General features: G+C 40.4%; 1 protein-coding gene across 1 annotated transcript in view; it reads left to right on the top strand. All coding sequences in view use genetic code 11, as the record gives it.

Moving 5' to 3' along the window:
- The window catches only part of EGR_00586 (putative cation-transporting ATPase), a gene marked incomplete at both ends in the record, with an annotated part of 46,675 nt that extends 36,259 nt beyond the window's left edge, over window positions 1–10,416 (top strand). Inside the window, 5 exons of the mRNA XM_024489835.1 lie at window positions 1,434–1,576; window positions 2,756–2,843; window positions 4,554–4,715; window positions 8,649–8,735; window positions 10,294–10,416. Of these exons, the coding sequence (XP_024355832.1) occupies window positions 1,434–1,576; window positions 2,756–2,843; window positions 4,554–4,715; window positions 8,649–8,735; window positions 10,294–10,416 (603 nt within the window). The remainder of the gene's footprint in view (window positions 1–1,433; window positions 1,577–2,755; window positions 2,844–4,553; window positions 4,716–8,648; window positions 8,736–10,293) is intronic.
- Between the last annotated feature and the right edge of the window lie 1,307 nt (window positions 10,417–11,723).

Genomic DNA, 11,723 nt, shown 5'->3' with positions numbered 1-11,723 from the left:
GGGGAGGGAGGGAGGGGAAGGTAGGTTGAATTCGGAATACTTCAATTACCTTTTTGTAGTTGCTCTGTTTATGCTGTATTTGAACGCTTTAAATCATATTTGGGGATGGGGAAAGGTATGATCATGGCAAAAGTTAATCGTAGTCTGCGCCAAGTTCGTAACGCGATAAGTCAACTGAAAGGCAGGGCATCCTTTCTAACCGTTCTTTAGTATTTTGGCAGTTGGTACATTCACTGATGGAGAATCTTATCCAGGAGGTACTGGTTGTGTGCATAGCAAATTTATAGTAAAAGCGGTTGTAAAGCTCATCGTTAATCACTCGTCTCATGTTATCTGTTCGAATCCCCACAAAGTAATTGATTATCATGTCACTTTTTCATTCATATGTTCCCACCCTCTGACTAAATTGAAACGGTGCTGCAATTTCATTTTACGGTTCTTCGCAAGTTGACAACATTAATTATCCTATCCGATATCGGATGTCTACAAAATTAGCTAAAGGTGGAATTTCAATTTAGGAAGATTCAGCATCTACATTTGTTGTTAGTGATAAGTCTTTTCAATGTTTTATTTACACGGTGTCTAATGATGGACATTCCAACATCTTCGCGCGACTGCAGCTATATTTTTGGCTTCGTATTCTTTTAGTCACTAAACAGAATTAAAGCAAACCGTTCTACTTGCCAGGCGGTGTCTTGCCTCTAGCTACCCTTTTTATGTCGCTTTATGGGTACAATGGGTTCGCGTGTCAGTCCTAAACTTTCGTTCATCTGCTTGAAGGTCAGGCTGAATTCAAAGGTTCACCAAATGGTATGGCCGAACGCTATTCACATGCGGTGTGACTTTCGGCTCTAGCTTTAGCGATGCATTTACACTACCGTCATATGATTTTAGTCGGCAATATGCTTTTTCCAGAATTCGTCTCACCGTCGAGGTTTTGGAATGTCCTTAATTTGGGAATTAAGCATCTTTTCAAGTCGAAATTTTGTCCAGTAGTGAATGAAATTGCTTTCATCACTAGGTTTTAATAGAAAGTAGAAATTGTCTTTAAAATGTTGTCTGATGACTAAGGAGGTGGTAAGAATGCATGACAGATGCGTAATGTCTCTGTTTATTTTGATGTAAAAAACAGGTTTGCACAATGACAGAAATCATGTAAATACCATAGTCTTACCAGCTATTCTATGATCAACGGAAATATCCTTCCAATGGAACTCCTCGTTTTTTTAAAAAAGCTATCGAAGCAAGTAAAATAAACAAGAAAGTTCGGTTACTCATCACTTGAGACGGTTTAAAGACTACGGCTGCCAAGTTTTCAATGGATATAAAATAACCCACTTTTATCAAAATGCACCACTCTAATCGACATTTTTACCGCAGCTATTCGGACAGAACTAGTCAATGTCTTCTCTTTACTCCCTGGCGCTCTTTAGCCTCTGGAGAAGCTGTCGCCACGACGCCCTTTGCCGAACGTCTTCAACCTTTATACCCTCCTCACCGTAGGTGGACAATTTGCCGTCCACTTTGCTGCCCTCTACAGCCTCATGAATGCTGCTGAGGCCCAAATGCCACCTCTGTAAGTCTCCCTCAAATTAATGAACTTTTTCAACATCACCTCGATTTCACATTACTGAAATCAGTTCATATGATAAAGAATAGTTTGGTTTACTTTTCTAAATGGTGATGCTAGATTAACTGGTGTGTAGATTCTCACATTGCGCGGTTCACCAATGTTCATTTGCGCTTTCATTATTTCGTTACTTTGTTTAACCTTCTTCTGCCCAGACGTCTTTTCCGTTTTGAATTAATGAATTCCAGTCATTGTTTTTTCGGGGATATCAACTTGCTAAATGTAATTTATATACATGGGTATTCAAACTTGTCAGCCTAATTGTGTTCCTTCTCCCCTACTTTGTGTCGCTGGATAGCAGTTTATCTAGCTTTGGATCTGGATCTGATGCATTGCTGATATTAATGGCCTGACTGTGTTTGACTACTCTGTTGATCTTTTATTTGCTTGGTCTTTTCTAAATATCTTTTTCAAATCACCTCATAATTTGTGTAAAATTGCCGTCAAAATATGCTGATTATGGGTGAACTTGAGATTCCTTCACATCAAACTTTTTGGAGATGATTCGGAAGGATCGACGATAGGATTTACGAATTTCATGGTAGCTTACTTTGAAGGTTCTGGGAACGCTCTCGCCTTCCCCGAATTGTACATACGGGTGCTAAGCTGTCTGACCAAGGGGGCCTAGTCTTAGATGGTATGACTGGATGTTTCCATTTATGTTAATCCAACTTCCGTTAGTCGCTGCCTATTGCATTGGCCACTTCATTGTCCCTGCTGGTCTTCTTTATTATTTTAATAGCAGTGTTCCTTTCCAAAATCAAATTCCACAGACTACCTCGTGTCCTTTTCTCTCCATTTCTGTGCATTTTTCACTGATGCTCCTGTGGCTTTTCCCGAGATCAAAATCAAGCGCTCTTGAATTGATGTATACACCAGTGCAAACTTTGGAGTTTTGTTTCTATAGATAGTTAGGTTTTGCAAAGCCAACAAGATTGCTTGAAGTGACTTCGTTCATAACCGGATTGGTTTGGGGAATTTTCTTGTACTCCTAATGGCTTCTGAAGAATTTTGACGAGCGTACCTACCTTTGCCCCATTGACATCACCTTGACTTTGAGCAAGGCATGGATCAAAACACCGTTGTTTTATTAGTAAAGTGGTTTTTATTTTGTGACTTTTTTAGGCCCGAAGGAGAGTTAATTGATATTTATGCTGATTTCAAACCGACGGTTCTCAATACAGCAGTTTATCTTATCTCCACCGCCTTGCAAGTATGTCCAATCAAATGCTTTCCCTCTTTGCGTAGCACTCTACACAAAAAGGCAGATCAACAACAAACTATTATTTGTATTGAACTGAATGAATTTCTCCTTCGCATGGAATCCTCTAAATCCGTTAAAAATGTTATTTGATTTTGAGCTGTAATAACATTTCTTTAGGGAAGCGGTTAACTAGTAGATGATTACTTTGAAACAAGACATGTAGATAGGACACCTATTGAGTAGATGTTTAAAGATTAATTTGCCATGTTGTAGGGAGCTTGTGTGCTTTTTATGAATAATTTCAAAGACGTGCTAATCACATGATTCGCTGACTACGATAAAATGAGTCCATGTTCCTATTATGTCAGTCTAGTACTGTGTTTACTGTTTTTTGGTGTGCTAGTAGCTAATTTTGACGTCTAGTTTCATTCAACACATTTTGATATGGCAGAGAAAAAGTGAGTACTTTTTCGCTTGCCATCAATTCTGGCAATGTTTTGACAAATTGCTTAACCAATGTCTCCTGTTTCTTTTGTGGACGATAGTAGTGATGCCACTATAGATAGCTTTCTTCCAAAGTGTAACAGTGCTAAACCTTGTTCATTGTATCTTCTATATCTTTGTTTAAGAATGAAGTACACCGCTTATTCACTTAGGTATCGCAAAGTCGCACGTAACGTTAAAAGAATGAATGAAAATGCCGATTTTGTTTATCCTAATCAACAGCCACATTGGGTGGGAATGAGTGCAAGCTAACTCAAGTATACCGAAATGCAGTTGGCACCGTTGTGTAAATTGCTAAAGTGCAAGACTAATGGTGTTGCTGTGACTACTGACGCGTTTAAACTGCCTTAATTTAGCCGATGCTGAGAGGTCTCCACGTGATATTTACCAGGTTGCGCATTTCGGATTGATAAACGCTTTCGCAAAGGGGAGATGCCATTTGACATTTGGTGGGATAAGCTCACGATCTACCGTGGGCATCATTAATCAGGCAATAAATGTCAAAGGATTGCTAGATTCGTGGTTCTTGTAAAGTGTCGAAAGAGCGACTGCCTTGCGAACTTGCCACGTAGGCTAAATGTGGCCTACTTTTGTCTTGTGGACACCCGCATAGGGGTAACTTGATTTAGGATATTTTCGCGCAATAGATTTATTAGAATTTGATTTCTTATGTTTAAAATTGAAAATCTGTTATTCGATAATAGAATTTGTGGGTTTGCGAAGGATTTCCTTTGGTATTTACGGTAGGATTTTGTGCAAGAAATACAGAAAGACAGTAGATTTTTAACCAAAGTCATAATTTTTTGTCGCGAATTGGTACGAACAACAAGTCTATTTAGTGCTTTTTTATGTTCCTACCCAATCCATAGCGTTTATGGATTGTTCTTTGATAACTTATACACCAAAATGGGAAAGAGGAACTGTGTTTTCGCGTTAGAAAACGATTATGAATTAATGGAATGCAATAATCACACCAGCCTCCAGACTTTCCTGAACTTGAGCCCTCAAAATATCTAGGAACTAAAACTGGCGTTCGTTATGCTTAAGGAGTCCCTTTTGTTTGATGTTGAAATGTTTTGTAACATTTTGAAAATTTTTAAATATATTACTGCATTAATGTGTGAGAAGCTCATTTTGAATGTAAAAAATTAGCTAATTAAACACGAGGCTTTGCACAGTGAGTGGATTATTGGCACACCTTTGGCAAACTTGTAGATCTCAACTATCGCGGTGAACTACGAGGGTCACCCTTTTCGAGAGTCGCTGTTCGAAAATCGGCCCTTGCTGAATGGCCTACTTTTTGCCACCGCTGGCGTCGTCGCTTTGGCTTTTGGTGCTTTCTCCGACAGTCTGGAGTTGGTGCTTTTGGATGACAGCGTAAGTCTAGTGGTTAACACCACCGATTTTATCCACCACTTTCACCTGAACAGGGTTGATGTTTTTTGGTCATAGTTGCGTACTGGCTGCTTTCTTTGGTCTGGCAGAAATGTGGGTTCGAATATTTAAGTCTTATATCAAACATTTAAGTCCAATGACCGCGACCTCCCCTGCACTTGATTTGTTTGCCATTGTGGCATTATTTTCCATGGTGTGAGGTCAAGACTTCAATTGCCGTTGACATTTTCTGCCTAATACCATATACCCATTTAGCAAGCGATCAAATTCCAGACACTAAAGTTTTTCCCTCGAATTAAGCAATTACGGTCCTCATTTACTGTCTTTTTTGTGGTACGGGAGAGTCGAGACATCTGTTGACATCTCATATGCATCAAAATATAATGTTTCACGTCAATTAGGTTCTTTTCCTTCTACTTTGACTCTGACATTTGATTGCCATATTTATATGCAACATAAATTGTTTTGAACGGAAGTACTCTTTACAAAAGAGGCATTCCCTATGATAGATAACTTTTACTTCTTTTCAGGGCAATATATCTGTGGATGCAATTATTTTAGTAGAATGCCGCTTACGATTGGAAAATAGGGGTGAAATTTTACTACAGCAATCAACTATACTTACCAGGTGGTGATATTTCACGACTTCAGTAGATATCTAGCAACCGTCAAAATGTCACGTCTTAATTCAGGCCTCTTCTGCTCCCGCGATGCTAATTCTTTTAAATGCCGCAGATGAGGCATATCACTGATTCCTTTTCTACACTAAGCTGTATTGTGTCTGGTGGATCATTCGCAATCCTCTGGATTAGTGGATTCAGGCATTTCTGTAGAATTCACTATCACTAACTTTTCCATAGGTAGACCGAGTGCAAATTAATTGGTACTGTTGTTACTTCCTCCTCTGACACGACTACCAGCAATTCATGTCATGATCTGCTGCTGCTGCTGCTGCTGCTACCTATGCGCAAATGCTTATTTTGCACGATGACTTTTCATCGCCTTTCCCCAATTGTCTGCCATCCCTCTTCTTTTCCCACTACTGCAGTATTGCACGCCACCAAATTCTTCTTCACTGGCCAAGTTTTCAACAAAGAACATGAGCATAAAGGCATGGTAGCACTGTGACAATTTGCGCACATTTTGCCCCATTGTCGTCTGAAATCCCCACTTCGCAAATCATGAGTCTGAATTAGTTGATCCTCTCCCGCATGAAAAAGCGTTATTTTCCTCTCTTTTTTCCAGTTTCGACGAGAGGTATTGACGTTTTTTGCATTATAGTGACCAATTTGATAATTGTTTCGCAAATTTGAAACGACCTGTCTTAAAAATGCAGTAAATTTCTGCCGAAGGGCAGCGTTTTGACTATTGGATGGCTGTATCCAATTTCCCAATGCAAAAATAACTTTCATATCCCTTTCTTAATTTTGATTGAAACTTGGAATTTACTTCACCTCGGTATGTGTAGAAGAATGCATATTGTAAATCAATGGGTTAAAAGCTTTATAATCATCTTAAAGTCTACGATCCAGTCGAATGTCGTTTACATACTTTTTTTACCACAACCACGATATTTATACTCGAAGATTTGGGTATGTGCTATGCTTTCTATAGGAGTGATAGCAAGAAGGCACCAACTCTTCAAAAACAATATATCTTCCAAAATATCGAAATTATGCATTTTCGGGTGCTTCCCAGTTTGTTCGTTTGTACTGGTTATCCTACAAGACTTGTCTCCTCCATATGTAGCTGAGACTTTCAGAGTACGTATTGGTTGCCTAAATCTCAGTCTCCTTTTCGTTTGATTCTCCTTTTAGTTTAAATTGATGTAAAAGCTCGCATCTCTTTAGCATCGTGAATTTCAGTCTTTCTTTGGCAAAGTATTCATTCCCCACTAAGCGTGAAAATGGATGTTCTAACTGCCTGGATGGTTTATTGTTGTTGTCATTGGTTGTTGTTTTCTGCCCTAATGGGAGACTGCGTGAGTACGAATATTGTAGCAGCAGCAGCAGCTCATTATGACGTCTTGGACAGTTACTGTGGCAAGCGCCACATGAAACGCGATCACCCCCGAGCTCTCTTCCCGTCATTATTTTCCTCAAGATGTCCTTTAAGTGCTTGCACCGTCTCGGATTTCTTGATTGCCAGGAATTCACCCCTGTGCCTTAATCTTCATCGAGTCTTTTGTGTGAAGAGTTAGATCTTTCTACCCCTTTATTCCTCCACCTCTCGGACTGCCGCTCCTCATTTCCCCAAAGCAGTGGACACTGCCGCCTGTAGCTTTTGTATTTTACTGAAATGCGTAAACCCCCCAAGTCGCTCTAGTGAGATTTAGAAAATTGTGATAAGGTAATATACCTACGTCTCTCCACCAGCAGATGTCATACTGGACCGGTATGCCACAGGAGTGCGTTGCTTTATTGTCTTAAGTCGATACCGTCATCTAAATTTTGAAAGGTAGTTTTTGAATCATTCGTTTCTTTTTTGAATGATTGATGGGAAATACTTTCGACACAGAATTAACAACACAGGATCTCATTTTAACCCACAAAATGTGCCTTAATAGCTAAAAAGAAACGCCTAAATCTTAACTTGTTTTTTGTCTTGAAAGAACAAAACTACTGGGAATTAGAGTGAATCCCTGTTGTAGTCAATTAGTTCTTTTCGTTACGAATTTTAGCTAGCAAGGTAGAAAAGAGCTTTTTCGAAGTAATTCACTGGCTGTTCTATTAATTATTCTCGAAATCTTGGCCCATGGTACTTTTATCTGCGGTTTCCAGGGCTAAAATCGGTGTCAGCTTTAATTCAAAAATAATATTCCCCGATCAAATTAATGAGGTAATGGCCTGGGGAAGTTACCAACGAAAATGTACTGGTTATGCTTAAATAATTGATAGATGAAAACATCGTTGGTTGGCAAGTCTAATTAAAATTGCCTCTTCCCAGGGAAGAGGTGTAAAAGTCACTTTATCCCCTATGGCATTATGTCCAGGCATTTTAACTGACCTCTTGCAAGGCCTGCACGCATATTCACAAGGGTCAAACGGGAATTTTATTCAAGCGCCCATTGACCGAAAAATGCCGAGCTTCTCAAGTGTGAGCATTTTGAAAGTTAATTTAGCTGAAATTTCGTGTTGGCTGTTCTTGTTTTGTTTGGAGGATATCGGTAAGCGTTAGAAAAGGTGGGCGCTTGGTGAGGGGGTAACTGGTTTGAATAGTTTAGATTTAAACTTAAAAACAATTATCGCTATCGAGTGATACTCTATGACTATTCCCAGTTCTAAATGATACCACGTTTTTGGGTGTTTTTATTTTGTTTTATCTTTGAATCAGAAAAAAACTTCCCCAACACTGATACTATTGAGGCACAGGCAGCATGTTTACTTGGTTGGGTCGAGCTTATGATCATTTTTTACCTTGAGCAAAAGATCCCTCAGGCATTCTCTGCTTGCAGGCACTACAATTTCGCTTTACGCGACTAATTCAGTTGACTGAAGGTGTGGGCTGTTGAGCGCTTACCTGTTCAAACACAAAATAGGGTTCTTAGGTTGTGGAATGAAACGTATCCACAAAAGCAATTGTTACCGAGAAGTTGTACAATCGACCCCACATAGCGCATCCCCAAGCTGGATCGGAGAAAGAGCAGAGAAACTTTACGCGGGATCCAGATTCAAATATTTAAACTGATTTTGAAAGATTAAGAGAGCGGATAGATATGTGACACCTTTTGAATAAATCCTGCCTATGAATTGGTGAGGGCTTTGGAAAGTGCCGTACGCACTAAGGATTTCTTGAAGTTGGAATAGTAAAGGGGAAAACTTATTTTTTGCTTTTCCACCACGCATTATTCCTGATTTTCCAGTTCAACCAGCTATCTACTATCCACCCTACTTAATCTCTGCCTTTTGCTTGTAGATGCGTCTCGCCTTTTTCCAAGCTATGATCTTCGACTTTGTGGCAGCCTGGATGGTGGATCGTCTGCTCTTTCTACTATTGGGACGTGTACGTGTGAAGAAGCTGTGATCGTTAGCAGCCATTTCCACCGTCACCACTGTTTTGTTGCAATTCTTCCTTTTACTCCTCTCCTCTGCCCTCCTGTGTGCGTGTGTGTATTAATCTGCATGCGTCTTCTCGTTTGTGCCTGTGCGCCATATTCCTTTGGGCAGGTGGAAATACGAAGTGTGTAGCTAAGTGATACAATTTTTTTTGTTGTACGTTTCTCATGTCTGGGTTAGTGGGGCTAAATGATCACCCCAGGAGATGTACGGTCATTGACGCCATCTTTTTATATGGTATTAGACTTTGAGTCCTAGTAATGTTCTAAAGTCGGCATAAAGCACTTCAGTGCTTTCTGTAGACCTGTGTATTTAAAGTGTTTGCTGACTTTCTGATGGGTAGCGTGGGTAGCTTTCTTAGGACCTTTGCCACTTGACACACGACATTTGCATTTTATGATAAGTCTTTCTATGGAGTCGTATCGCAGAAGATTAGTTGAGTTTAAAAAGCCAAATTAGGGGTAGAAGGGTATTGATCTTGCCAAAAACTTCAAGGCAATTGGCATCATCTAGATTGTGAGGACTAATCGTCTTCGCAACTACTGCACACCCGAGTGAAGCAGAAGTGACTTAGTTTAGAAAACTGTTGGCGCTGGGAAGAAAACATCTTGTTTGAGGGTAGCGCTTCTCCTGTTAGGAGAGAAATTCATTTCTAGTTCAAACCATATAGCAAAGGTGATTGGCTAGTAGCATAGTGTTTGAGTCATTTCTGATGCTCTGAGCTTAAGCTAAAAGACCACTAGCCCAGGGAAAATGACTAGGACGCTGATTTGCGAGGGACGGAGTTCGCGTGGTTAAATGTACAAATAAAACAATCGTTGTCATCCACACTCATTTCCTTCATAGTAGTGTTTGGCAGCAATTCCGGGTCCGGGGTACTGGAGAGGCTTATAAATATGGAACATCTAAACCTCAGACCAGAAAGAATAGGTTAAATGCTGAAATGAAAATGTGAGTTGAATGTGCCTGGGTATGTAATTAATACCCTGCTCAGTGGTTGGTTGTCAGAATCAATCCCGTCAAGCGAAAGTAAGTATCACCTAGTCAAAATTAATTCCAGATGACTATGCTAAATCAAATGCCAAAAGTAGAGATTCCAACCACATAAAGTGCAAAGTGGGAACGCGGCCTGGCATGTTCTCTTTTAGTGTGTGTACGTGGAAATCGTACTTCCCTTATCTCGACCTCTATTTTCGTATGCACTTGCCAAGGATTTATGGTACTCACAGCATTGGCTAGTAGGGTTCGTCCCTCTTTCACTGAGGAGTTGCCGTTGAAATCACCTATTTGTCATCTGTGGATAAATGTCACGAATAGAGGTGGAAAAGCACAACCGCTGGAACTTGCCTAACTAATATCAAGAAGCAAATGTAAAAATGCCGAAATAATAACTTATTTGACTGATATCAGGTTGGTAAGGATTCTCTTCAATGGAGGTAATGTGGGAACACAACACTGGAATAAGTTTTGTAGGTTGGGTGAAGGGTAATGGTACAATGGTTCAGGAAATGAGTGAAATTAATGCAGGCTACGGGCATTCGGAGGCATCACGCTTGCGCTACCAATTGCTGGGGCTGAAGTTTATTCCAGGAACCGGAAATCGCTACAAGCTGAAGAATGGCAGTTAATTCTAAATGCTTTTCAACTCGAAAAGTGTAGTTTGATGGACCATGAAGTTCCCTGTACTAACCTTTAAAAGTGGTGCTATAAAATCATAATACGTAAACAACTTTTAATCAATGCAAACTTCAAAAAACGTATGGTCCTTTCTTTTAATGGCTTTTGAGGAGAAACAGTTTGCCATCCTAAATTAACTTTCATCGCACTGTTAACGAACAGCAAATTAAAGGGTTTCACGAGCACTTTGTCATTCTACAACCATGTATAAATTTCAATGGAAAGGAAGTCGCTTTCGCGTCATTAGAGTTGAAGTATTCCATGAAAAATGCGTTAATTGTTTGTTTAACACTCGGATTTGTCAAAGGGGTAACTTAAAACCTCGACTATTGCACCCTTGCCGAGTGGTCCGGCCTCCGGGCCATACTAGTGGCCGTTTGCCTCTACTGTTTGTAGACAAGAAATGTTCTGCCCAAGCATTGCCTCCTTCTGCCTTCAGGAAAGTCTCCGGTGGCTACATTGGTGGCAGCAGAAAGTGAAACCTGTCCTAAAAGAAAACTATCTATTGCTAGGCGATTAACTCTGGTGGAGCGGAAGAAGTGCATATGCTGTGGATGAAGAAATTGGTGACGAACTCCAAGAGAAGGGAGGAAAATAACGTCTACCTTCAGCAACTACCCCAGTCCCGCGGCCTGTAGGAAAACTGTTTACGACTGAAGCTGTACTGGCAGTCAGTCATCGGAAAAGGTACTAACGAAACTGTCCATCGTTTCTGCATGGAGCTGTCAATCATGTGAACTCGCAATACCTCCTCCACTTTTCTGCCAACTGGATAGAACTCAGATAAATGTGGCTGAGCAGACTTGAAATGACGACAAAGTAGCGAGGAGAAAAAGACACAAAATACTCCCACAAAACTGTTTTAAATCCCATCTGTTATTAAATGACTGCCTTTGGGCCAGTGTTCTACGACTAACGATGGACATGCGTGATGCCCAGTACATTCTTTAGTCTCTAATTCCAGTTTCCAAATGGAAAAAGACTCCAGATCCGGTAGAATTGCCAAAGATACGATTAAATATCCTTTCAGTTGCATGGAAATTCGACGATTGGTGCGGTTGACTAGTGGATGTTTTCCTAGAGCACCGACTACGTTGTGATGGCTGACGCGGGAGTTTAACCAAGGGGAGCGCTGGAGACGCTGCTTAAGGAGGAGAGAGGCAGTGTAATACATTGGCAGTTATTTTAACTCTTTAGTTTGGGTTTGCGGACCTCTAAGGCTTCGCCGTTGTACTTCTGCTGGGCGGCCTACCTTACG

Source organism: Echinococcus granulosus (assembly GCF_000524195.1).
Source record: "Echinococcus granulosus chromosome Unknown EG_S00002, whole genome shotgun sequence".
Lineage (NCBI taxonomy): Eukaryota > Metazoa > Platyhelminthes > Cestoda > Cyclophyllidea > Taeniidae > Echinococcus > Echinococcus granulosus.
The sequence above is the reverse complement of the archived record's forward strand: the minus strand, read 5'-3'. Positions and strand labels throughout refer to the sequence as shown.